This window comes from Entelurus aequoreus, linkage group LG04 (assembly GCF_033978785.1).
Source record: "Entelurus aequoreus isolate RoL-2023_Sb linkage group LG04, RoL_Eaeq_v1.1, whole genome shotgun sequence".
In the NCBI taxonomy this organism is placed as follows: domain Eukaryota; kingdom Metazoa; phylum Chordata; class Actinopteri; order Syngnathiformes; family Syngnathidae; genus Entelurus; species Entelurus aequoreus.
The window spans coordinates 49,021,690-49,047,849 of NC_084734.1; the positions used below are offsets into that span (position 1 = coordinate 49,021,690).

Sequence of the window (26,160 nt, forward strand, 5' to 3'; positions counted from 1 at the left end):
CTAAATGGTAACACCCGAATACGTTTTCCAACTTGTTTAAGTCGGAGTCCACGTTCAATCAATCAATCAATGTTTATTTATATAGCCCTAAATCACAAGTGTCTCAAAGGGCTGCACAAGCCACAACGACATCCTCGATACAGAGCCCACGTTAATCAATTCATGGTACCACCTGCCTCCCACATACGCAAGGGGTTGTCTGGACTTTACTATAATCAAGGTATACCCGCAGACCGCCATTTTCACAATTTAAGATCACACTGGTGGCTTTTAATGAGAGAAAGGCTACCAGCAACGCGAAGCAGGTGTGACGTCAAGCTCTCTGCAACTCGCTTTTCGTCACAGACATGACGCGCCAGAAGTATCCAAACAGTTTCTAAACATGAGCACAGTCTCCAATAACACCAACAATAGATGCTGGAATTGTTGCCAGTCGTTTTATTACAGAAAAAAGGACGAAAAGGATCAAAGGAATCGCGGAAAAAATATATAATTCTCAACACGTACCTTGTACAATAAAAAGCACCAATTTAAAAATAGAACAAAATAATATTATGTAAGAAAAATATATTTGTTAATACTTTACTTAATAGCATGTTTGTTTTAAATGTATATTCACATGTTTGGCCTTTTTACTGAATATATGCTATCCATTTTCTACCGCTTGTCCCTTTTGGGGTAGCGGGGGTGCTGGAGCCTATCTCGATCAGTTGCATTCGGGCGGAAGGCGGGGTACACCCTGGACAAGTCGCCACCTCATCGCAGGGCCAACATGGATAGACAGACAACATTCACACTCACATTCACACACTAGGGCCAATTTAGTGTTGCCAATCAACCTATCCCCAGGTGCATGTCTTTGGAGGTGGGAGGAAGCCGGAGTACCCGGAGTCACGGGGAGAACATGCAAACTCCACACAGAAAGATCCCAAGCGCGGGATCGAACCCAGGACTACTCAGGACTTTCGTATTGTGCGGCACATGCACTAACCTCTGTGCCACATATGCATTATAGCAAATCATGCACTCAAGTCATATCGACCACGACCCCCGACAGCGAACCCTATAACATCTGACCAAAACATCTGCTTTTACTGACTTGCATTAGCTTATAGATATGGACATAACGTTGTTTATTTAAGCTACTATTGAAGCAGAATGAGTTAAGCCAGCCAAGGACATTAAAATAATATTGAAATAGCAGACATGTGCTTGACAAAGCAGTGAAGGAGACAACGTAGAAGTCCACCTACAAGGTAAATGTTGTACATTATTACTTCACTAAAATACTGTACTTGTTAGTACTACGTTGTCTTTATACAATTGTTCTTATCTAAAAGTGTTTTTTTTTAAAAAGCATGTTACATATTGAGACTTCAAACCGTATATGACTATATTTGTTTTGCAACAAGCTTTGTTATTTTTGGACTGTTTTTTAATCCTTTTGTAATCGGCACAAATAATCCAAATGCTACCAAAAAAGACTTTTATTGTTCAAAAAAGTACATAATAAAATATGACAGTAGAAAGGTTTTACGCTCATAATTTCCTGGCTACCTACATGGACGCGTGTGTGTGCAGCGAAGAAGAAGAAGGCGAGGAAGTGGCTTCAATCACAGAGGACGCCATTGAGGACGATGAAGAAGTGGAGGCGATGGCTGAGGGCACGGCGGGCACGCTGACGGCTGATGATGACGAGGCTGCTGCAGAGGATGAAGACGTGTCGGTCTTGCTGCTGTGCGTGATGAAGCGAAGACGAAGAGTCATAGCCGGGCGAAGAGTCATGATGATTTTCTCCACCTGCACAGAAAGATGGAAGAATGAGCAGAAGACCTTCGCCAAGGCTAACCTGTTTGCTCTTAGCTGGACGACCACTTCCTGGTGTGCGTAAGATGGTGTTAAATGCTAAAAGTGCACACTGGCAGAAGTCAAAAAGTCAATCGATATTGTTTTATACGTACATTTATCCAAATTTGCACCACATTCAGAGCTGCCTTAACATCAGGGGCCCCCCCAAAACGGCAACAACCCCCGCCCAACATCAACATCCCCCAAACCGAAAATGTATTTTAAATTGGAGAGCGAGAGCGAGAGAGAGAGAGAGAGAGAGAGAACCAGTACACAATTGCTAGACAAAGCCGAGCGGTCTGTGATTGACAGCAATGAACACCTGTCACTGCATTCCGCCGTCAAAATCGGGGGCCCCTGATTGGGTGGGGCCCCTGGGCTTCAGCCTAGGTAAGCGGCCTTGACCACGTCTCTTCAAATCTCATAGCAAACTAACGTGGATAAAAACATGAAAACAGAAACGGTGGGCATTGTATTTATTACTTTATTTTGTTGTTTATTTACTTATTTATTTGATCGTTTTAACACTTATTTATTGATATTTATTTTATCTTTATTTGCGTTTTGATTTTACAATTTTAAACTTATTGACATATGTGATCCTTTGAGCTTTTTTATTTAATTATTTACCAATTTAGTCAATATTTACTTTAAATATATTTACTTATTTTATAAATATTATTTTAATACTTTCTTTTATTTATTTTATTTTTTTGGTCCAATAATTTAGTTATCTTATCATTGAACTAATTTACCAATTGTAATAATTTCAAAAAATACAAATTGTTCAATTGAATGATTTACTTTTTATTTTATCATTTGTAAATCCATCCATTTCCTACCGCTATATTTTTTTTAAAATACTTACTATTCAACATATTTATTTACTTATTTAATAATTATTCCACTAATTTGATAACTTAAAAATATTTTATTTACTTTATTTGATAATTTCGAACTTATTTATTGGATATTTTTTCAACTTAATTTACTTTTTTATTTGATCATTTTGAAATGTACATTTTTTTAATATTTACTTTTCTAATATTTTTAAATAATACTTTTTTATTGACATTTTATTAAATAATTTTACCACTAATTCATTAACTTATCTGTTCATTAAAAAGAAAATCAATTTACTTATGTTATCATTTCTAACTTATTTATTTGATCATGAAAATGTTTTTTATATTTTTGTTTTTTAATCATTTTCCCACTTATTTATTTAGTTATTTATTTTATGATTTGTTAATTATTCATATGGCCCTTTTTAAACTTATTTAATCAATTAAAATAATCGATTTACTCATATGATTATTTCATGTTTTTTTCTTTTAAATCTGGACTACTACATTTAACATTATCAAGCTTAAAAAATATCCATCCTTTCCATTACCAGGAACAGTAAACAACATCAACTTGGATTATTGCTTAATGTGTGACTACTGCTACTGTACCTGCTCCTTGACGCTGTCTCCAGTGTACATGTACTTAATGTGGTACAAGAAGTCACAGATGGGGTCCATGTAGTTGAGATGGTGACAGTGCTGGTCGACCACCTGGAGCATCTCGTAGAATGCTATGCCAATCTGAGAAACAACAAACAGGAATGATAAAAATATCGTCGGTGTAGTACAAAACATTTGCTCATAAACAAACTATGAGGATGTCTATGAATGTTCTCAATCATCCAGCTCATTGTAATCTCAGGGCATTCAATTGATCGCAACTGGACTGTTTGGTTTGTCTGAGAGGACGTTTCGCCTCTCATCCTTGTAGGCTTCTTCAGTTCGTGCTCATAGACTTAGATTGGTCAATACCTCGGTAGGCTTCATCCATGCTTCAACTAACTATGACCAAGTTTACCTCCAACATGCATCGCGTTCTCTCCTGCTGGAAGCGTTGCAAGAAGGGTCCGACCAGGTGGTAGACGTACAGCAACTGGAACTCATTCTGGACCACCGGCTTCAGCGTCTCTGAAAGGAATCTACACACAGAATATGAAAATATGTCCCTCAAAAAGCAAAGCAGTGCAATGTGGTCTCGTCTGACTTTGGAATGAGCGACAGCTGCCCGATGGACGAGTGATGCCAGACTGCGTGTGCCAGCGCCAACACGTAGCTGCAGCTCATCTCGCTGTAGCTCTGGTGGCACGCCGTGAAGTCCAGCACGGAAAAAGGGTCGCGCGCCCAACCCGTCAGCGATGTTAGTGCCGGCGAGCCTAACACGGACACGATGCGGTCATGCAGGACGATCCAATAAGGTTCCTGACAGAAAAAGACAACCTGCAGTAGCACAATTGTTTTCTTGCTTTCCTTTTCTGCTTTCTTACCGGCAGCGCTGTGATGACGAGGCCGATGGCGTTCATCCAGGCGGTGATACTCTCGCGAGGAACGAGAGGTTGACTGCAACAAAGCAAGAAATACATTCAGAAATAAATAATGTGCAATGGTCTTCACTTCTCACCTCTTCAAGACCACGTTGAGGAGAGCGTTGCCCACGTCATTGCCCGGCACAGCGAGCGCCATCAGCTCCACACAGGTGACATGCAGGGCGTGCGCCGCCGGGTTGGGGAACTCGTTGAACCTCCAGTCGCAGTTGGGGAACGGGCCGGGCGTCTTCCCAGCCATGGGTGAAGGCAGCGTTACGGAATAACAACAACAAACAATGAAAAACATGACTTAAAGGTAACTTAAAGGATATTATCAACCAGGCGACCAATCAGCTTGCAGTAGTAGGTGTCATCAGGTGTCCAAACATTGTCGTCTCTTTGGTTCATGCCGAACTTCAGGTAGGTTTCGCTGAGGCACCAGCCAGGGGTGCGATTGTCCTGTCCAGGGAAGACAACCATGTTTACCTCATCCAGGCCATGTGTGTGTCCTACTAATAACCAAACAGACTATCCTTAAATCTCAGTAAAACTAAAATAATGCTGTTTGGTAACAGTAGAAAAGAGCATCATACACGAATACAAATAGACGGAGTAGATATTGAAAGGGTAAAATAAACCATATTTTTGGGAGTATTAATAGATGATAAAATGAAATGGAAATGTCATATATAAAATATACAACACAAGGTGGTAAAAAAACATTTCAATAATGAACAAAGAAAAACACATCCTGGGCCAAAAATCACTTCATATTCTCTACTGCTTGCTAGTGTTACCATATCTGGGTTATTGTGCAGAAATATGGGGAAATAACTACAAATGTGCGCTTCATTCGTTAACCGTGTTACAAAAAAGATCAATTAGACTGATAAATAATGTTGGATATAGAGAACATACAAACCCTTTATTTATTGAGTCAAAAATATTGAAGTTCAATGATTTGGTAAAATTGCAAACAGCTAAAATTATTTACAAAGCAAACTATAACCCGCCACCAAAGAATGTACAACAATTTTTCTCTACTAAAGAGGAGAAATATAACCTTAGAGGAAAATCTAATTTAAAACATTTGTATGCACGGACAACACTTGGAACCTTTATCATATCAGTATGTGGAATTCAATTATAGAATGGATTAATAAGTAAAGGAGTTAAACATTGTACTGATATGATCCAGTTTAAGAGGTTGTTCAAATGAATAGTGCTTACAAAGTACAAAGAAGAAGAATTATAAGAAACACTTTCAACCTTATTGAAAATAAGATATTCTTCATCTCAGTATGTGTATCATGATTGACTTAATTATCTATTACAAAACTGCTGTATTAATCATTCACGGATGTCATTGTGCTACAAAAAGAAGTCAGTAAATGAATGTATATATTTGTAAACACTCTGAAGTGGGAGAGGGGTACGATTAAATAAGCTTTGCTTCTTCTTACTCCTTTTCGGACATGATGTAAAGTGAAATTATATGAAATTGTGTAATGTATTATGCTGTAAGTGTGTTCATGTTCGAAATAAACTAAAGAAAGAAAGAAAGAATAATATGACCACCACATTAGGAGTGTCTTTACTATAAACAGTAGGTGGAGCTAATTCTGTCATTCCCATGATTAGATAATGTATGCGAATGTTCAAATTAACATCTACATCCAATTAACTGTAGTCTCATATGATAAAGACATTTTTGTGTTACAAACGCAAATAACTGCTGGTATAATGCCAAGTCAAAAAAACAACAACTTTATAACTGTTTTATTTTTTTATTTCATGAACTCCACAAAATGGCAGTAGCTGCATTAAGAGTATCATAAGTGGTCAGCAACCAGCAGCTTTATCTCGCTCTGCATGCACTATAAAATTTTGCTACTAGTGACAGTTATGTGTTACACTACATCCGGAAGGTTTTCACAGCGCTTCACTCTTTCCATAATTTGTTATGTTAAAGCCTTATTCCAAAATGGAATACATTAATTTTGTCCTCAAAATACTACACACAATAGTATAGTAACAATGTGAAAAAAAATTTTTTTTAGATTTTTTCTAATGTATTAAAATTAAAAAACTAAGAAATGACATGTACATAAGTATTCACAGCCTTTGCCATGAAACCCTAAAGTATATACGACTCTGGGATGACCGTCTGAGCACAGCAGCACAGTTAGCAGAAAGGAGCACTGGTTATTATTACTAACTTACTCTCTACTTATCACAATTTTTTAAATACTAAATACTGGTATCAGATATGTATATATTGTATATGCTGATGTATTTCTGTTGTAGTTGTGATTAAATAAAAAATATCTGCCAATACCGATCAAAGAAGGTATCGATATATCGATATCGATATATGTCAAAATGCCAAATATCGCCGCCAATAATCGGCCCGGCTGATAATTGGTAGATCCTTACTGTATACACAGCTGACCCATAAATTGTTGCTTTTTATTTGACATATTTCAATGGTTATACATTCTAAAAATATTATCAATATCAAATGACATAATTTTTTATCACTTTGTAATGCAGTGCAAGTCCTTCATCAAAAACTGCAACTTGAAACAAGCACATGAAGCTGAGGTATTAAACATTTTTTTGTGTGTCTTTGAAATGTACACAACTGCCACTTACAGGACCATTGTTGGCACAAAATTCACGTTCAATGTTTTTGATGATGTTTAGGTTCAACTGTGTTGGTGGAGGTCTGTCAGTACGTCACTCTTAGTTGTGAAACTTTATTCTATAAAGTCAACATTAGAAGTTAAGCTACTCAGCAGGTGGCACTAGTTCTCTGATATACTGTATAAAATAATACATTTAAAAAAATTGTGCGTAGGGTACTAAATAAACTGACATCTGTTCCTCACAATTGACAAGGTGTACATAGCTGAAGGTTTGCGCCAAAGTGAAGTAGAGCATGCGATCAAACATCAATAATAACACAAAAACTATGTAAACAAAAAATGGCGCTTCCTACCTTGAGCGACAACATGATGGCGTGCACAAGCTTCCTCTTCAGGCTAGTTCTGTCTCTCAGGTGTCGCTCATAGTAGTGCAGGGTGTTGTACAAGTAGGTCACAGGACGGTCTGCGGTTATTAACACAGCAGGATGTGAGAATGGGGACACTTTTAACTAAGCTAATATGCTATCTTTACTCACCGTGGAACTTGTAGAGGCCGCCCAGGTGATCCAGCAGGGTCTCCAGCGACTTGGAGACAGGGATGAGCTCCAGGAAGCGGTGGATGACGATGTCAAAAACCGGCAGGAAGCGCAGGCACACGTTGCCGAAGTAGATGGGCATGTACTGATGCTGCACTTGCATAGGAGGGTTGAGCTGTTCCGCTACGCCTTCAAAGTATAACTTCTCCGGGTATTTCTGCGCCAGGAGAAAAAAGTCATCATTAGAAGTGTCCCGATCCGACATTCATATCGAACATCGATCTGATTGGATTACATCAGATTCTAAACTCTACAATGTAATGTCTGATAAGCAGTCCTGCAGCTTATATCAGATTCTAAAATCTACGATATCATGTCTGATATAAGCAATCCTGCAGTGTGTTTACTTGTGCAAAGCTGGACAGTCAGTTAACATCTAATTGTCCACCAAAAAGCACACAAGGTTGGTCTTTTCTTGTATTTTAGTCATGTCCTTTACAAAAGGTAAACATGGTAGGCTATAGGCTACTACGAGCTAGCAACTACACAACAGCTAAGCACATAATAGCACACAAGCTATACATACGTAATAAGTGTCCTTAATTTAGCAATATTGCAGTCTAAAACAGCGAATTTGTCAATATAAACAAGTATCAATTAATTATAGTTGCATGTTACTTACACATACAAATCTGTATAACCAATTTCACTTGATCAAACCTTTTCTAACATTCCACACTGCAAAATAAAAAATACCACTGCACTTATACTTGCAGACAGCATAATTCCATTCCAGACAGTTAATAGTAAATAACTTAGTTAGTTATTTATCAACCAATGTTCTCTGTTTGACTAATTTCACTAGATGAAACCTTACATACCTCAAACCTTCCACACTACAAAATAATACAAGTATGTATGAGTCCTGCTGATATTGTATCAGCCAATACTCCAGGCGTGTCGGATACGTATTTGTATCAAAAGTGAAAATGTTGCAATGGGACATCCCTAGTTATTATCAATGCCACCAAAGAGCTAACATCCAATACCTTGTGGTAGCTCATATGCTTGTTGTGCCAGTCGCTCTGCAGCCAGTGTTCGGGCGAGTTTTCCTTCACAAAATCGTTGACTCTGTTGCGGAAGTCGTCGGACTTCAGCAGCAGCAGCTGGATGATGAAGTAGCACACCTGAGCCTCATTACGTTCATGGCTACGCATCGCCTGGACATTACGGCAGAGGGGCGGGGTGTGAGTCAAGGGACAGCCACAAGCGTTTTTTTCCATTGTGAACAGCACGGCTCACCAGACACAAGATGACTCTGTCCAAAGTGACGATGTTGTACTTCCACACCATATCATTGAGGATTTCAATGCACTTGTTGAGTTGAGGCCCACCAGGCGACGTGGAAAACTCGTAGACCAGGAAGTCCGCAAATGTGCGCATGTGGGCCACCAGCGCACGAGCCCCGATACGCTCCAAGACACTGATGGAAATAAAAGTAACACGGTGCGTTAGTCCATGTGTTACATGTGGACTCTTTGAAAAACTATGAATGATGCCCAAAACCTATCTCACCAGACAACTTCTATAACGTCTTATGCTTTCAGATATAAAATTAAATACAAGCATAACCATTTGAGTGTAATTTCTCTACCTAGTGGTGAAGTTTGTAAATTTCAATTTTAACAATTGATAAAAATTGGTCAAAATTGAAGATAGTTTTGCCTGACTGAAATTCACATAAAATAAACCCCATCCATCCATTTCCCACCGCTTATCCCGATATCTGTCAAAATTACCAGTTTAAAATACATTTAATACATATGTGGGCAGAGTCAATTTTTTTAATAATTAAAATGTTCTAACTAAAGTATGAAAATAATAAGTAAAGCATAGTCTATAGATGACCACAATGTATCCGACCGGAGATCCACAAATGTAAATGGAACAAAACCATTACTGTTTTTATAGTGGAAAATTACTAAATTTGACAAGTTCCAAATATTACAAAAACACAATAATATCAATAAAAATATATAAAATAGGGTGGTATTACATTTCATTCGTTTGGAAAATTCTGATTAAATTTGTTATAATAAATAAGATTCTAATCTTGATGATAGCTATCATCCTGTATGTACCTTAAATGTTTTATTAGGGGTGCATGATGAATATCAGACAGAGGATTATTGTGCCGATATGAAGAATTATGACTTCATACCGACAAATCTACACGTGTCCCAACTGTGCTTCTATTTGGTTTGGTTTGCTGTCATCGTTTTTACACTATAGTTGTGTCACAAGTCATGATATTTTTCTACTTATTCCATTCCCTATTTTTATGTAGGTGCTTGTCTGCTTTTCTACTGACTTGAAGCCAATCTGGTTGATGTGGTCCGTCTCCAGCAGCATCTTCCACAGCAGACACAGGAAGAATGGCGGCGAGCCTTGCATGGAGAAGTGCGTGATGATGTCCTCCTCGTTGGTCATGGACTTCCACTTCCTGTATTCCTCCTCCACGTTCTTCTTCAGGTTGAAGCGCGGCTCCTGGGGGACGTTGTTCTGTTTGAAAAAGGCCTGAAAGGGAAATAAAGGGTAGATTAACACGAGAAATCTGGCAACATGATTATCCAATAGGAGTGAACGAGCACCTGCAGTGGCGCGGGGAAGCAAGAGAGCGTGTGTGCAGCCCAGTTATGAGGGGTAAAGTTCATGATGGTCTGCAAGATGTCTTTGCACCATGTACCATGGATGGAGTCAGAGCCTGTGAAAAAATCTGATGCACAAGAACATGAAGGTCCAGGTCCAGGATACAATAGAGAGTGGAGATCTAAAGTGGGCCATACCAGTCACATGCGTGGCTCTGGCCAGGGTGAGGATGAGTGCTCGATTCAGCTCTTCCGACTCAACCGACAGTACTGTCTTTGGGTCGTTGTGGAAGCGGGTGAATTGCGGCTGCACCTCTGAGCTGCCCAGCGCTGTGATCAAGCGCAATGCAGTGCTCTCCACGCTGAGCGAGAAAGAACATCAAATAGATAGGATACACAAAGCCGACTGGTCGGTCATAACAGCCATAATTACCATAAATGCAGCTGGTTCTGGTTGGTCTGCGGCACAGCAGCCAGACTGTGTAGGTGACTGAGCAACTGAACCCGGTAGTGCGGCTGAATGTGGTGCATCCTGTAGCTGAACATCTCCAGCAAGGTGTGGAGGATTCCCCATGCGTGGGACTTGAAAACGTTGGGCAACAGCTGGCCTGAACACATGAAAGAGGGCACACTGTTAACTTGGTGTGACCAAATTTGATATTGATATTGGTCCAGTATCAGGAAAAAACAAGTACGGTATTATATGGGCTTGCACATAAAATGTGTGATATAATCTCCGATACAAAGGGGTTCTGCAGTGTTTACTTGTGTAAAGCTGGACAGTCAGTTAACAACTAGGTTGGTCTTTTCTTGTGTTTTAGTCAAATCATTTACAAAACGTAAACATGGTAGGCTATAGGCTACTATGAGCTAGCAGCTACATGACAGCTAAGCACACAATAGCACACAAACTACACATAGAGAAGTGTCCTTAATTGAGAAGGCAATCATATTCTTCTCTGTGCAAAGTCTTCAAAATGTCTTTTTGTCATCCATGTTCCTCTTCTTGTAGTTTCCATCATATTTTGTTAAAACTGGCAGACGATCACTAAAGTCGGTTATAGGTAGACCACTTGTAGTGTTATCAAAGTAATTGGTAAAATATTGTCAATCGCCAGATGACAATGGCGGACCCATGCAAAGCATTTTGGGTAAAACTTTGCCATATATGACGTCAATTGAACAGGCGTCATCTTGCAGTCCACGCATATCCCTTATGTGTAACTTCCATCTACTGGACATAGTACACCAATTACCAAATAAACTAGCTATGAGGTCAGTAAGCAGAACCAGAGTTAATGCATACAATAGAAGCACCGGGCTATAAGGCGCATTTTTGATTTTTGAGAAAATGAAAGGAATTTAGGTGCGCCTTATACGGTAGTTATTTTTTTTAAATTTACAGTAAATCAGGCTTATTTTTTGTTGTTTTTGGGGACTCACTGATGAAGCCTTTAATGCCCAAGGACTCAATCTCCATGTAGACCAGCAGTCTGCTGTACGTCTCCAATAGGGCGGGGGCCAGGGCAACGCTGGACTTGGCGTGGGCCAACTTAATGACTCTTGTGGCGATGCTATGGATCAGACTGGAGAGACGAAAGTATGAGCATCTTTCTTTTTCTTTTTTTTTTACAAGGAGGCTTGTGTTGTTGGCTACCTCATCTTGGCGTGCACAGTGAGCGAGTCAAGCAAGTTCATGGGCAGCGGCGTGAAGGAGCCCAGCGCCGTGCAGTTGGTACCCGGCAAATTGATCCGCATGGACTGCGTTCCATAGATAGTCTCGACCAAAACACCCATCGGCAGGGGAAAGCAGTCCGGGTTGGTGCTGTAGGCGTTGCATAGCAGGGCAATCTTATAGTCGGTCATGCCCAGCGTTTTGTTCCGCAATGACTGCTGGAGGAATCTAAAACAGAAATTAAAATGTGAAAAAGATCTAAATGTATTTACTGGAATAACATCAAAATTCCTCCTACTCGTGGTGTAGTTTTAGTGAGTGCGGTATGGGAATCTGCAGATTGGAGTTGTCGCTTTGAGCTTTGCGGTTCAGGTGGATCCAGATGCAGGTCATTGCAAAGGCGTGAGTGGACTGCGGCTTGTTGATGTCCGGAACGGGAATGCACTGAAGAAACATAGAAACATCCAATGTGATGGCAGAACATCAACCAAGAAAAGCTATCAGGGACGTACCTCTTTTTCAGGATACAGCAGGTCAAAGAGCTTAATGACGGGCAGGAAGTCTGCCAAGGCGTTTTTCTGGATGCTTCCCGAAATGAACTGCAGCAGAACCCACATCAGGTGGTCTCTTCCTTTTATCAGACCCCGACCTGCAAGCTGGAGTAACATAGCAAAGTCAAATTGTTGACAGAATCCTGAAAAAAATGCATATCTTTATATTGTAATTGGAAACAGGCCATTCCCGCCACAAGTAAAATAAAAACAAAAAAAACCACAACAATATACACAACAATATATATTATATACACGTATATACTTGGATGGCAACATATGTTGCTGCAAAATCTGTATCTACCTTTCAGCATTAATGGTGCCTTCACAGATGTGTAAGTTACCCATTCCTTGGGCACTAATACAACCCCATACCATCACAGATGCTGGCTTGTGAACTCTGCGCCTATAACAGCCTGGATGGTTCTTTTCCTCTTTGGTCCGGAGGACAAAACGTCCACAATTTTCAAAAACAATTTAAAATGTGGACTCGTCAGACCACAGAACACTTTTCCACTGTGCATGAGTCCATCTTAGATGAGCTCGGGTCCAGCAAAGCCGGGGCTGCATTCTGGGTGTTGTTGATAAACTGCTTTCGCTTTGCATAGTAGAGTTTTAACTTGCACTTACAGATGTAGCGACGAACTGTAGTTACTGACAGTGTTTTTTCTTAAGTGTTCCTGTTTTTTTTTAAATACATGCAGAGCTAGAAAACATACGTTAGCAAAATAAAATTTTTGAAATAATGCTAAAAATGGTATCTCTGCCTAAATGTTTTTAACTATTTGTCAAAAAACAGCTACCAATTTCAAAGAGTAGTCATGGGGTAAAAGCGTCCTCTCACCTTCTGATGCAAGGACAGCACCATGTGAGGGAAGCTGGCGAACTGAAACAGAACAAAGAAGATGAGCTGCGAGGACAAGTGCTCCCACAGCAGCTGACTGGTCCCGCCCACGTCCGCATCATAGTGCTCCTCCGTCTCGGAGCGCTCCATTGCATAAACCACCAGGTCCACCAACTGCTCCTCCAGCACGGGACATCGCTGCTTTTGCTGGCAAAGGACAAAGAGAGATAAGATGGACGCGACATTTACACTCATCGGAGTCTATCAAGTGTTTGTTTGCGTGAACTCTTTAAACTCTCTGCAAATCTATTCCATTGATATACCAAACTTTAGATATCACGCTATTATTACATTTTATTTTGAAACAGGCAAAGCATAAATAAACAAAATGCAAATTAAAAAAGTCTATGTGGACTATGTTTACAAACAAATGTGCCCTAAAACATATTTTTCTTTTTTATATAGTTCAACAGCACATGTTCACACTATATACATGGTCAGAAGTTGGAACACACCTCATTTACTAACATGAGAAAGTGTCTCCAAATCTTTGGCCGGTGCTGGATCATTCTAGAACAAAATAATTAACACCTCCATGAAGTTTTGATTTTTTCATCTATCCATCCATCCGAGTGTGAATGTTGTCTGTTTCTCTATGTTTGTCCTGCGATGAGCCGGCGACTAGTCCAGGGTGTACCCTGCCTTCCGCCTGAGTGGAGCCGGGATAGGCTCTAGCCCCCCCGCAACCCCAAGAGGGACAAGCGGTAGAAAACAGATGGATGGATGGATAAATATTTAGACAAAACCCTGTAGGCCAGTAGAGGGCAACCTGCAGTCCATGGGCAGTGGACAGTGGAACCCGTTTATGTCGACGACCCTTGGACTGACTGATGGCAATTAAAACCAAAAGTAAAAACGGTTGTTGCTTGTACATTTAAGTGTGATTTTTCAACCTACAGCATGTGGTTGACATGGTTCTCCTCAATGTGTGCATATTTTTTATTTTGTGTTTTCATTTGATATGTTATACTCTTATCAACAGAGAGGCTGCACTAATTTGTATGTGTTGACTACAATATCTGTGTTCCCATTACCCTTAGAAATATTCAAAACCTAAATATAGCAATAAAAACAGGTAATGGAAACACCCATATTGCAAAAAAACTCGCAATTATCGCTAAAACAATTGTACGCTCTCATGAGGTGGTTTTTCAGACGTTTCGATAATGAAGTGTGTTGCAAAAGCATGATGGAAACACTTTTTTGCATTTACAGTGCACCCAAACAACGAACCGGCGGGGCGCCAATGCAGGACAACTAGGGCAAACGGGTCGTTTTGGTCCCGCTTCCGTTCGGTCGGCCGGGGAGAGCGAGGCAGCACAATATCGCAGGTCCCTTCTCGGCAATTGCTTGGTTGCATATGATATTAAATCAGTTTTTCTTCTTGGCAGCTTAATTCACACGATGGTCAAGCAGCTTGAGCGTAACATTAAAACAAGTGAGAGTGAGTGTAGAGTTTGAGCAGAAAATGCCGTATTGCTGTTCTGTTCTTGTGTGTTCCACTCATTCAAATAGAGAGATTGGAAAGTCCTGAAAGAAGTGGTTCTTAAAGGTAATAAAGTCAGGGAAAAAACGAAAGTCCATCAAAGGAAATGGCTGTTAAAAGTATCACATTCACCTTGTGAAAAATCGGACATGCTTGTGTCTGCAGTGATCACTTTGTAAAATGTTTGAACATTTGATTTGTTTGAGAAACTCTCTGTGATGCAATCGAGTTTATTCTCTACTATGTTAGTAGTGTTTGAGAGTAGAACTAAAAGTAAGAAAAAGACAATAGATGGCATTAGTTTGTGTTCTTTTGTGGTTGTTATGCCTAAATATAACTAAGAAGACCTGGTTGTGCAAATAAACTAACGTCCTGTTAAGTCCTAATAATAAATATTGGGATTGTTAGTCGAATCCACCGTATTTTCATTGTCCATTTTCATAACAGAAATTAAAAGCTTAGTTGTTGTTGTTCAGGAAAGCCAAGTGCTTTCTTCGACAAGGATAACCACATTATAACGTCATCGGTGATATTTGTTAGCACCAAAAAACTATCCTTAATAGTATTCGCCTCTATTCGCCATCTTCCTGACAATGCTAATCTATGGTCAACCTGCACTTCAATGCAGTTTTTTATGCCGCCGGACAAAGCTCAAACAAAATTTCGTTGACATGTATGACTTATGGTAAGTGTTATTATGACAATGACAATAAAGGAATTGATTGATTGATTGATTGATTATTAAACCAGATGAATACAGTCGTGGTCAAAAGTATACATACACTTGTAAAGAACATAATGTCATGGCTGTCTTGAGTTTTCAATAATTTCTACAACTCTTATTTGTTTGTGATAGAGTGATTGGAGCACATACTTGTTTGTCACAAAAAACATTCATGAAGTTTGGTTCTTTTATGAATTTATTATGGGTCTACTGAAAATGTGACCAAATCTGCTGGGTCAAAAGTATACATAGAGCAATGTTAATATTTGGTCACATGTCCCTTGGCAAGTTTCACTGCAATACGGCGCTTTTGGTAGCCATCCACAATCTTCTGGCAAGCTTCAGGTTGAATTTTTGACCACTCCTCTTGACAAAATTGGTGCAGTTCAGCTAAATTAGTTGGTTTTCTGACATGGACTTGTTTCTTCAGCATTGTCCACATGTTCTCAACAGGGTTTAAGTCAGGACCTTGGGAAGGCCATTCTAAAACCTTAATTCTAGCCTGATTCAGCCATTCCTTTACCACTTTTGACGTGTGTTTGGGGTCATTGTCCTGTTGGAACATCCAACTGCGCCCAAGACCCAACCTCCGGGCTGATGATTTTAGGTTGTCCTGAAGAATTTGGAGGTAATCCTCTTTTTTCATTGTCCCATTTACTCTCTGTAAAGCACTAGTTCCATTGGCAGCAAAACAGGCCCAGAGCATAATACTACCACCACCATGCTTGACGGTAGGGATGGTGTTTCTGGGATTAAAGGCCTCACCTTTTCTCCTCCAAACATATTGCTGGGTATTGTGGCCAAACAGCTACATTTTTGTTTCATCTGACCACAGAACTTTCCTCCAGAAAGTCTTATCTTTGTCCATGCGATGTCAATGGCTAAATCAGGCTAGACTTAAGGTTTTAGAATGGCCTTCCCAAAGTCCTGACTTAAACGTGTGGACAATGCTGACATTGCTCTATGTACCTTTAAGAAAAAAAATAAATAAATAAAATGTACCTTTAAGGTAGAAAAGCGCTATACAAGTATAACCCATTTAATCCAGGCTAAGACTGGCATGCTTTTCTTTTGAAGGTTACTTTTGCACTGCATAAGAAGTGAGCGTGTGCATGTTTTAATGTTGAGTAACTAGACTAGTTATGTATGTATGTATTATTATGAACAATGCTACAATAGATGTCAACATAAAAGGAGAATTTTTCGTAGAAATGTACCCTTCTGCTCACACATTTTATGTTGAAAAAAAAAAACGTCAATCATGTCGGTCGACATCGACTTAAGCAGGCACATTTTAGTAATAATAAAGAGGTGGACCAGGACTTGAGTTGGTCAACATATACTTGTTGTCGACATAACAGGTTCCACTGTACATAATTATAAAACGTTTGCTGCATTGTCTTTTTTCACACATTTAGTTTTGAACTGTGAGTATTTGTAATGGTTGGAGCGGAAGTTTAAAGGAAATACAATTTTTTAATTGCTTATAGGAATGGCTACCTTTCATATGGTATCAATTCCTGGTTCCTGGGAAACGATGCCGGTAATCAACAGTACCAATGTTTGGTACTTTATAGTGTCTTCATGTGTTAATAAATGTAATTTTTTTAAATATTAAAATCTTAAAATTTTTCTTAAACTTTCTACAAAGTCTTTATACTGTACGTATTGTATTTTTTACACACCAGCTGTTTGAGTCTAACGTGCACTTTAGTTGTAGTTTTCATTAACAACATTTGGAGGTGTTGAAAACGCTGTGTAAAATCACTAATTCTAATCAGTAGCATGTTTATGGCATATCTAATGAAAATTAGCATTGAGCTAGTGCATTTTGAAAAGTGGAGCCTAACTGGACTTTCGAATGTTCTATCAGGTGTGCTTGATTTGTTGGCATGGAAAATTGGAACATTACCTTAAGGCAGTCTGGCTTGAATTTGTTATGAGTGCTTGTTTCCCAGCCAAATGTTTGAGCTGGTGCCTTGTCTGCAACCGGCTGTGACATCACGTGCATCACGTGATTTTATGTAATTTGGTCAGTACTTATACGAGTACCTATCTCTATTTTGTAACACTGCAAAAGGTTTTGGGACATTTTCCTCAACTTTCTTTTAAAATCTTGCTTTACTGGCTGCCATTCTACCGTTCGTACTTAATATTACAAGATTAACAAAGTAAGGAGTATTGGTGTCACTCTAATGGCTTTCAAGAAAAAACTTTCAGTTCTTCAAATTAAATTGAATGTATGCTACCCAAAACAGCAGTACAACATGTAAAACCTATTTCTTTTTGTAAGTCATGCCACAACAACAACAACATTGCTAACTGTAAAAATTACATGGGGCATGTAATGATGGAAAGGGCGTAGGAGTCAATGAAACAACAGGAGGGGAGGAGGGAAGGTGGGTGCAAGTGAAAGTGGAAGGTAGCGATGGAATTATTTGTCTTCCTGAAAATGTAGAATACCGTCTGTGCTTCAAAATGAAAAGCTCGGGCAACGACAAAGCAGACGCAATGAGGACGTGTGGAAGTATGAGCAACGGACGACGAACCAGAAAGAATGGTCAGTGCAGCACATTGGAGGCATGCAGTAAAGATGACTTGGATACATGAGGCGTAATACAACATGTCTTCCACACGCGAGTAAAGACTCACACATGGAGAATAAAGTGCACACTGGAAACAAAAGAAAGGAAAAGAAGGAAAAAGTCATGTCGCCTGAGAAGAGAAGCAGACCCAAGTGGACATATCCCATTTCATTTACTAAATAATGAAAATATTGCAACAGGAAGTAAAAGGTAGGATACGATTACACCCTTTCTTGTGGGAAAGTGGTTCTTCCACACCAAACTCATCCAAGCATGCCCTTATGGACTTAGATAAGATGCTCTTACGAAGAAGTAATTGTCTCAATAGTTTTGTCCACATCTTCTGCAACCATCCCAAGCTTAGCTTCATGAAGCTTTCTTTCTTTTCCCTACCAGGACGATCATTTGACCATGAGGAGAAGGAGCATCGACATACCTGAGCAATGTTCAGAGTCTTAAGAGAGAAGCGTGCGAGCACAGGAAGAGAAAAAAGGACGAACAAACAAACGAGGGAGACAAGAGGGGGAGAAAGAGAGAAAGTGGTGACTCACGAGCGAGGTCGTTTGCCGCCATAAAACCAAACATGCAAACGGGAGTTCATTGTCCATATGTAAAAACCAGAGTGTTCCTCTCGGCTGACTGCCCACAAGTCAGTCATCTTGCATTTGGACAACCAAAAAAGTGTGTTATGGGTAAGAGTGGGTTTGTAGGTATGAAGTACTGTTAGCAGAGGAGGGAAGTGCGGGGATTGGGGTTAAAGTAAGGAGATAAAGATGGAGGAACGTGAGGATCGGTGTTTCCCATACAAAGGCTCAATGCAGCAGACATTCATCATCATCATCATCATCAACTATATTCTTCAAACAGTGGCCAACACCCACGCCAAGGCCTGTTTCATCTTCAGGTGCGTTGTTCACTTGAATGAACAGAAGTGTGAGAATAAAACAAATTTACTTATTTCACTTCGTCATTTATCAAACCAAAAACACTTTTTTTTAAGTTATGTTCTGTTAATATTTTAGTTTTTCATAAGCTGTGCTATAATACATTTGTTAGTTTACTTTAATGTAACTAACTATAATCAAAAGAATAATATTTTACAAACTATGATCAAAAGAATAATATTTTAATGGTAGAAAGTGTATGTAAATATTTTAAGGGTGTCCGAAAACAAAGTTTTTACTTCCGATAGCATGCCGATATTGGAGCTTTGAGTATTGGCCAATACCGATTATGATCCAATACAGTATCAGCAGGACTCATTCATACTTTTATTACGGTATTTTGTAATGTGTAATGTTAGAAAAGGTTTGATCAAGTGAATTTAGTCAAACAGAAACCAACAGTAGGTATGACAAACACTAACCTATTTATTGTTGCCCGTCTAGTATGGACTTTTGCTGTCTTTAAATTGAAGTGGAGTGTTGATTTTTATTTTTGCAACACCTATTGGTCACAAAAATTCATTAAATTAAGTAAAATGGATAATACGGACATGTCTGTTACTATTTCTTCTAATAGGGTTCTGCCTTGGAGAGTTTGTATGTGTAAGTTTGCAACTATGATTATTTGATACTTGTTTATATACCTGATATCAATTATCGGATACCCCTAAAATTATGTAATATATCATTATTATAAAAAACATATAGTACATATAAAGGTATCACACCTTGTTTGATAATTGTGAATGCCTTAGATGCCTGATACTCTCTGTAGATGTTATAAAGAATATCCCATGGTCATCATGTGAGCAAATATCGCACACGGCTTTTTTGTGACCCCTACAGAAAGGTGACATGTGGGAAACACTGATGCAGCAAGAGAAAAAAGGAACAAAATCATATCTGGTTAGTTGAGGAGAAGTTGGTGTATTTCCAGGTCTAGTTAGGCCAGGAGTGTCCAAACTACGGCCCGCTAGAGTCTACAGTCTGACCCGAGAGACATCCCAAGTTTACTATGAAGTCTGGCCCGCTTTGTGTCTCAAGTTTAATTGTAATAACATTACAGTTTGATCGCTGCCAACATACCGCCACCTTGTGGACAACACCAGTAACGCTGGTCAATGGCCATGTGTTTTATATTGAAGTTTATTGCGCATAGCATCAATTTACTGTATATGACCCAATCCAGACAACCTTTCCCACTCATGGTGCAAATAATCTCTAACCAACACAGAAAGTCAACACACGTGGTCACACACAACACACAACCTGCCGACTCTCTCCAATTTGCCATGTTTGCTGCATTTGATCCGCGTTTGATATTTCTGATCAATTACAAAACTTTAAGGTCGTCACGGAAGTAAACAAGGTAAAGGAGTTGAACTTTCAAACTTTCACACATCTTTTGTTTTATCTTTTGTACTTTATAGCGTAGTGCCGTCATGGACTGATGTTGGGGAGAGAGGGTTGTTAATAACTGTTAAATGTATGTGTTGTTTTTCAGTCTGTTAACTAGATTTGTTTTAATCAATGAAGTGTCTCTTATTATGTCCTTAAAACATTTTAAATCCTGCATTATTTGTGTCATGATCTGGCAGCTCTGCTTTCGCCTTTCTTCATTTTGTTGCACTGCCTGGTTTAGGGGTCACGGTGTGTGGCCACCTGCGCGCACACCTGATTCTCATTTCCTGCTGACTACTTAAGATCTCCAGTCCCTTCACTCGGCACCAGTAGATTTCCTAATGTTCCTTCAAGCACTGTATCTCCTCTGCTTCTCGTTCCCTGTGGCTCAGTCCCACCAGTGCGTTGTTTCTCTCCACACCTTCTATGTGCGTTTTCAGTGTCTCACACCTTAAATGTGCATCATTAGTTATTTTTTCCTCACTCCTTTTTAAGTGCTCTTTTTGTTATTATTGTTATTCATTTTTCTGCTCTGCGTTGGGGTCCTATTCGCTCTACTAAGCCTATCATGACACTTTGTGTATTTACAACAACAAACGCTCTGCTGTGTGGCAAAACAAAGCGTTGTGTGCAATTGTGTGTGCGTGCTTGTGTGTACACGCACGGGTCCATATAACAGAAAATAGGTCTTTACCGCAGGTTGTACAGTATTTTTACAGGTTTGGCAAATTTCCCTCTTCAACTTGGTACGAAATAATATGCAGACTTCAATCAATGCGATCGCCAATTATGAGTAAAAACAGATGTAAAAACTGTGTAAACAGGCACTCTAAATGAAACAGGTCACAGCACATAGAGTTGGAATAAATAATAAAAAAACAGAAGTTTTGACTAAAAATTGTAACTACAACTGAAGTTAGTGTCGTGATTTAGACAACAGATTTATTTAGATGCTTTATCTAATTACGTTACATACATTCAATATATATACTCTCTCTCTATATATATATATATACACCCATTTCACTACACTAACATACATTGTGTATATGTTAGGGGTGTAACGGTACACAAAAATTTCGGTTCGGTACGTACCTCGGTTTAGAGGTCACGGTTCGGTTCATTTTCGGTACAGTAAGAAAATAACAAAATATACATTTTTGGGTTATTTATTTACCAAATTTGCAAAATCTTCCACCAAAAATATTTTTCTTAGTGGAATATTTGATGTGAAGTAATCGGAACCTTGGATAGGTCAATAATTCATAATAACATTGATTTTGATTCAATATTATGTTTTGAGCAATGACAGTTTGAAAGAAAGAAAAAACAGCTTTGTTTTATTAGTCAACATTTCAACTTTTTCTAAATTACATTTAACCTTTAAGCTTTTTTATTTAACTTTTGTTATGTTTTTGTTTATTTTAATAGTATTTTTAGAATGTGCCGTGGGCCTTTAAACATTAGCTGTGGGCCGCAAATGGCCTTCGGGGCACACTTTTGACACCCCTCCTATAGATAATAAAAAATTAAATCTGATAAATCTATGGATAAAAAGCAGAGTCTGGCGACGCATGCGCATTTATCATAACTCACGAATGCTGCTGCGCGCACAATTTGTTTTGTTTTTAACCCCTTCTTAACCCTGAACGTACATTGAAAATACTCGCAACCCTAACTCAAAATGACAGACATTTGAGGCATTTAAGAAACTCCGCCCTGACAGCTCCGCAAAAGAGGACATGTCCGGTGAAAAGAGGACATATGGTCAGTCTATCGTAGCCCGTTAGCTGCTAGCATGCCGTGTGTTGTGCCTCGGTGTGTATTGTTTACACAACGTGCGTTACGCTACTTAATATGTCCATGTGGAAACTCGTTCGGTACACCTCCGAACCTAACCGAAACCCCCGTACCGAAACGGTTCGATACAAATACACGTACCGTTACACCCCTAGTATATGTATATACACAACCGTTCAAAAGTTTGGGGTCACCCAAACAATTTTGTGGAATAGCCTTCATTTCTAAGAACAAGAATAGACTGTCGAGTTTCAGATGAAAGTTCTCTTTTTCTGGCCATTTTGAGCGTTTAATTGACCCCACAAATGTGATAATCCAGAAACTCAATCTGCTCAAAGGAAGGTCAGTTTTGTAGCTTCTGTAACGAGCTAAACTGTTTTCAGATGTGTGAACATGATTGCACAAGGATTTTCTAATCACCAATTAGCCTTCTGAGCCAATGAGCAAACACATTGTACCATTAGAACACCTATGTAGATATTGCACCAAAAACCAGACATTTGCAGCTAGAATAGTCATTTACCACATTAGCAATGTATAGAGTGTATTTCTTTAAAGTTAAGACTAGTTTAAAGTTATCTTCATTGAAAAGTACAGTGCTTTTCCTTCAAAAATAAGGACATTTCAATGTGACCCCAAACTTTTGAACGGCAGTGTATATACACACATACATATGTATACATATATATACACATACGTATATATACACACATATATATATACATATTAGTACCGTTTATCTCGAAAATCCTCGAAAAAATTGTAGCACAGCAGCTAAATGAACACTTAGCGTCTAACAATCTCTGTGAACCTTTTCAATCCGGTTTCAGGGCAAATCACTCTACGGAGACAGCCCTCGCAAAAATGACTAATGATCTATTGCTAACGATGGATTCTGATGCTTCATCTATGTTGCTGCTTCTTGATCTTAGCGCCGCTTTCGATACTGTTGATCATAATATTTTATTAGAGCGTATCAAAACACGTATTGGGATGACAGACTTAGCCTTGTCTTGGTTTAACTCTTATCTTACTGACAGGATGCAGTGCATCTCCCATAACAATGTGACCTCGGACTATGTTAAGGTAACGTGCGGAGTTTCCCAGGGTTCGGTTCTTGGCCCTGCACTCTTTAGTATTTACATGCTGCCGCTAGGTGACATCATACGCAAATACGGTGTTAGCTTTCACTGTTATGCTGATGACACTCAACTCTACATGCCCCTAAAGCTGACCAACACGCCGGATTGTAGTCAGCTGGAGGCGTGTCTTAATGAAATTAAACAATGGATGTCCGCTAACTTTTTGCAACTCAACGCTAAGAAAACGGAAATGCTGATTATCGGTCCTGCTCAACACCGACATCTATTTAAAAATACCACCTTAACATTTGACAACCAAACAATTAAACAAGGTGACTCTGTAAAGAATCTGGGTATTATCTTCGACCCAACTCTCTCGTTTGAGTCACACATTAAGAGTGTTACTAAAACGGCCTTCTTTCATCTCCGTAATATCGCTAAAATTCGTCCCATTTTGTCCACAAGCGATGCTGAGATCATTATCCATGTGTTCGTTACATCTCGTCTCGATTACTGTAACGTTTTATTTTCGGGCCTCCCTATGTCTAGCATTAAAAGATTACAGATGGTACAAAATGCGGCTGCTAGACTTTTGACAAAAACAAGAAAGTTTGATCATATTACGCCTATACTGGCTCACTTGCACTGGCTTCCTGTGCACCTAAGATGCGACTTTAAGGTTTTACTACTTACGTATAAAATACTACACGGTCAAGCTCCTGCCTATCTTGCCGATTGTATTGTACCATATGTCCCGGCAAGAAATCTGCGTTCAAAGAACTCCGGCTTATTAGTGATTCCCAGAGCCCAAAAAAAGTCTGCGGGCTATAGAGCGTTTTCTATTCGGGCTCCAATACTATGGAATGCCCTCCCGGTAAAAGTTAGAGATGCTACCTCAGTAGAAGCATTTAAGTCTCATCTTAAAACTCATTTGTATACTCTAGCCTTTAAATAGACTCCCTTTTTAGACCAGTTGATCTGCCGTTTCTTTTCTTTTCTTTTCTACTCTGCTCCAAACCCGGGGTGGACCGCTAGCCTGTTCATCGGATGGGGACATCTCTACGCTGCTGACCCGTCTCCACTCGGGATGGTTCCTGCTTGCCCCACTATGGACTGGACTCTCGCTGATGTGTTGGACTTCCACAATATTATGTCAGACCCACTCGACATCCATTGCTTTCGGTCTCCCCTAGAGGGGGGGGGGGGGGGGGGGGGGGGGGGGTTACCCACATATGCGGTCCTCTCCAAGGTTTCTCATAGTCATTCACATTGACGTCCCACTGGGGTGAGTTTTCCTTGCCCGTATGTGGGCTCTGTACCGAGGATGTCGTTGTGGCTTGTACAGCCCTTTGAGACACTTGTGATTTAGGGTTATATAAATAAACATTGAAGTGAAGTGAAGTGAATTATATTTATATAGCGCTTTTTCTCTAGTGACTCAAAGCGCTTTACATAGTGAAACCCAATATCTAAGTTACATTTAAACCAGTGTGGGTGGCACTGGGAGCAGGTGGGTAAAGTGTCTTGCCCAAGGACACAACGGCAGGGACTAGGATGGCGGAAGCGGGGATCGAACCTGGAACCCTCAAGTTGCTGGCACGGCCACTCTACCAACCGAGCTATACCGCCCCATTGATTGATTGATTGATTGATTGATTGATGTATACATATATATACACATACGTATATATACACACATATATATATACATATTAGGGCTGCAACTAACAATTAATTTGATAATCGATTAATCTGTCGATTATTACTTCGATTAATCGATTAATAATCGGATAAAAGAGACAAACTACATTTTTATCCTTTCCCGTATTTTATTGGAAAAAAAAGAGCATACTTGCGCCATGTTCTTTCAACTTGCCAAATAAAACAAGGAAAATGTTACAAAAATGCACACTTTTGACACCCCTGCTATAGATAATAAAAAATTAAATCTGATAAATCTATCGATAAAAAGCAGAGCCTGACGACGCATGCACATTAATCACGACTCTCTCGCTCTCTCTGTCTCGGCCCCTCCCTCACGAATGCTGCTGCGCGCACAATTGGTTTTGTTTTTAACCTTCTTAACCCTGAACATACATTGAAAATACACGCAACCCTAACTCAAAATGCCGGACATTTGAGGCATTTAATAAACACCGCCTGGACAGCCCCACAAAAGAGCACATGTCCGGTGAAAAGAGGACATATGGTCAGGACCTAGCCCGGTTTCACCAGACATGTCCTCTTTTGCTAGCATGCTAGCAGCTAACGGGCTACGATAGACTGACCATACGTCCTCTTTTCACCGGACATGTCCTCTTTTGCGGAGCTGTCCGGGCGGGGTTTCTTAAATCCCTGAAATGTCCGGCATTTTGAGTATTGTTTACACAACGTGCAGTACGCTACTTAATATGTCCGTGTGGAAACTCGTTCGGTACACCTCCGCACCGAACCGAAACGGTTCGATACAAATACACGTACCATTACACCCCTATTCTTTTGATTATTGTTTCTCTGCCGTTTGTAAATGTTGCAGTTTATAAATAAAGGTTAAAAAAAAAAATACATAAATAAATAAAAAAATTGCCTCTGCGCATGCGCATAGCATAGAGCCAACGAATCGATGACTAAATTAATCGCCAACTATTTTTAGAATCGGTTTTAATCGATTCAATCGATTAGTTGTTGCAGCCCTAATATCAATCAATCAATCAATCAATGTTTATTTATATAGCCCTAAATCACAAGTGTCTCAAAGGGCTGTACAAGCCACAACGACATCCTCGTACATATCAATATATATACATATACATACAGTATATATATATATATATATATACATACATATACTGTACATATATATATACATACATATATATACATATATATACATATATATATATACATGTATACACAAATATACACGCATACATATATATACACATACATATATATAT

The 26,160-nt window shown here is 39.4% G+C and overlaps 1 protein-coding gene across 2 annotated transcripts in view; it reads right to left on the bottom strand.

The window, feature by feature from the left end:
- Positions 1–1,472: 1,472 nt before the first annotated feature.
- med23 (mediator complex subunit 23) overlaps positions 1,473–26,160 on the bottom strand; it is a 61,122-nt gene continuing 36,434 nt past the window's right edge. Inside the window, exons 11-31 of one of the 2 annotated variants that reach the window (XM_062045079.1) lie at positions 18,413–18,430; positions 13,122–13,328; positions 12,239–12,382; positions 12,025–12,170; positions 11,709–11,954; positions 11,495–11,637; positions 10,485–10,659; positions 10,250–10,413; positions 10,055–10,179; positions 9,775–9,980; positions 8,706–8,886; positions 8,453–8,623; positions 7,404–7,620; positions 7,221–7,330; positions 4,552–4,678; positions 4,315–4,480; positions 4,181–4,253; positions 3,901–4,115; positions 3,715–3,835; positions 3,306–3,437; positions 1,473–1,800 (exon numbers count right to left, since the gene is read on the bottom strand). In XM_062045079.1, coding sequence (XP_061901063.1) covers positions 1,558–1,800; positions 3,306–3,437; positions 3,715–3,835; positions 3,901–4,115; positions 4,181–4,253; positions 4,315–4,480; positions 4,552–4,678; positions 7,221–7,330; positions 7,404–7,620; positions 8,453–8,623; positions 8,706–8,886; positions 9,775–9,980; positions 10,055–10,179; positions 10,250–10,413; positions 10,485–10,659; positions 11,495–11,637; positions 11,709–11,954; positions 12,025–12,170; positions 12,239–12,382; positions 13,122–13,328; positions 18,413–18,430 — 3,330 coding nt within the window. In that variant the 3' untranslated portion in view covers positions 1,473–1,557. The remainder of the gene's footprint in view (positions 1,801–3,305; positions 3,438–3,714; positions 3,836–3,900; positions 4,116–4,180; positions 4,254–4,314; positions 4,481–4,551; positions 4,679–7,220; positions 7,331–7,403; positions 7,621–8,452; positions 8,624–8,705; positions 8,887–9,774; positions 9,981–10,054; positions 10,180–10,249; positions 10,414–10,484; positions 10,660–11,494; positions 11,638–11,708; positions 11,955–12,024; positions 12,171–12,238; positions 12,383–13,121; positions 13,329–18,412; positions 18,431–26,160) is intronic. The other variant, XM_062045080.1, reaches the window with a different exon arrangement.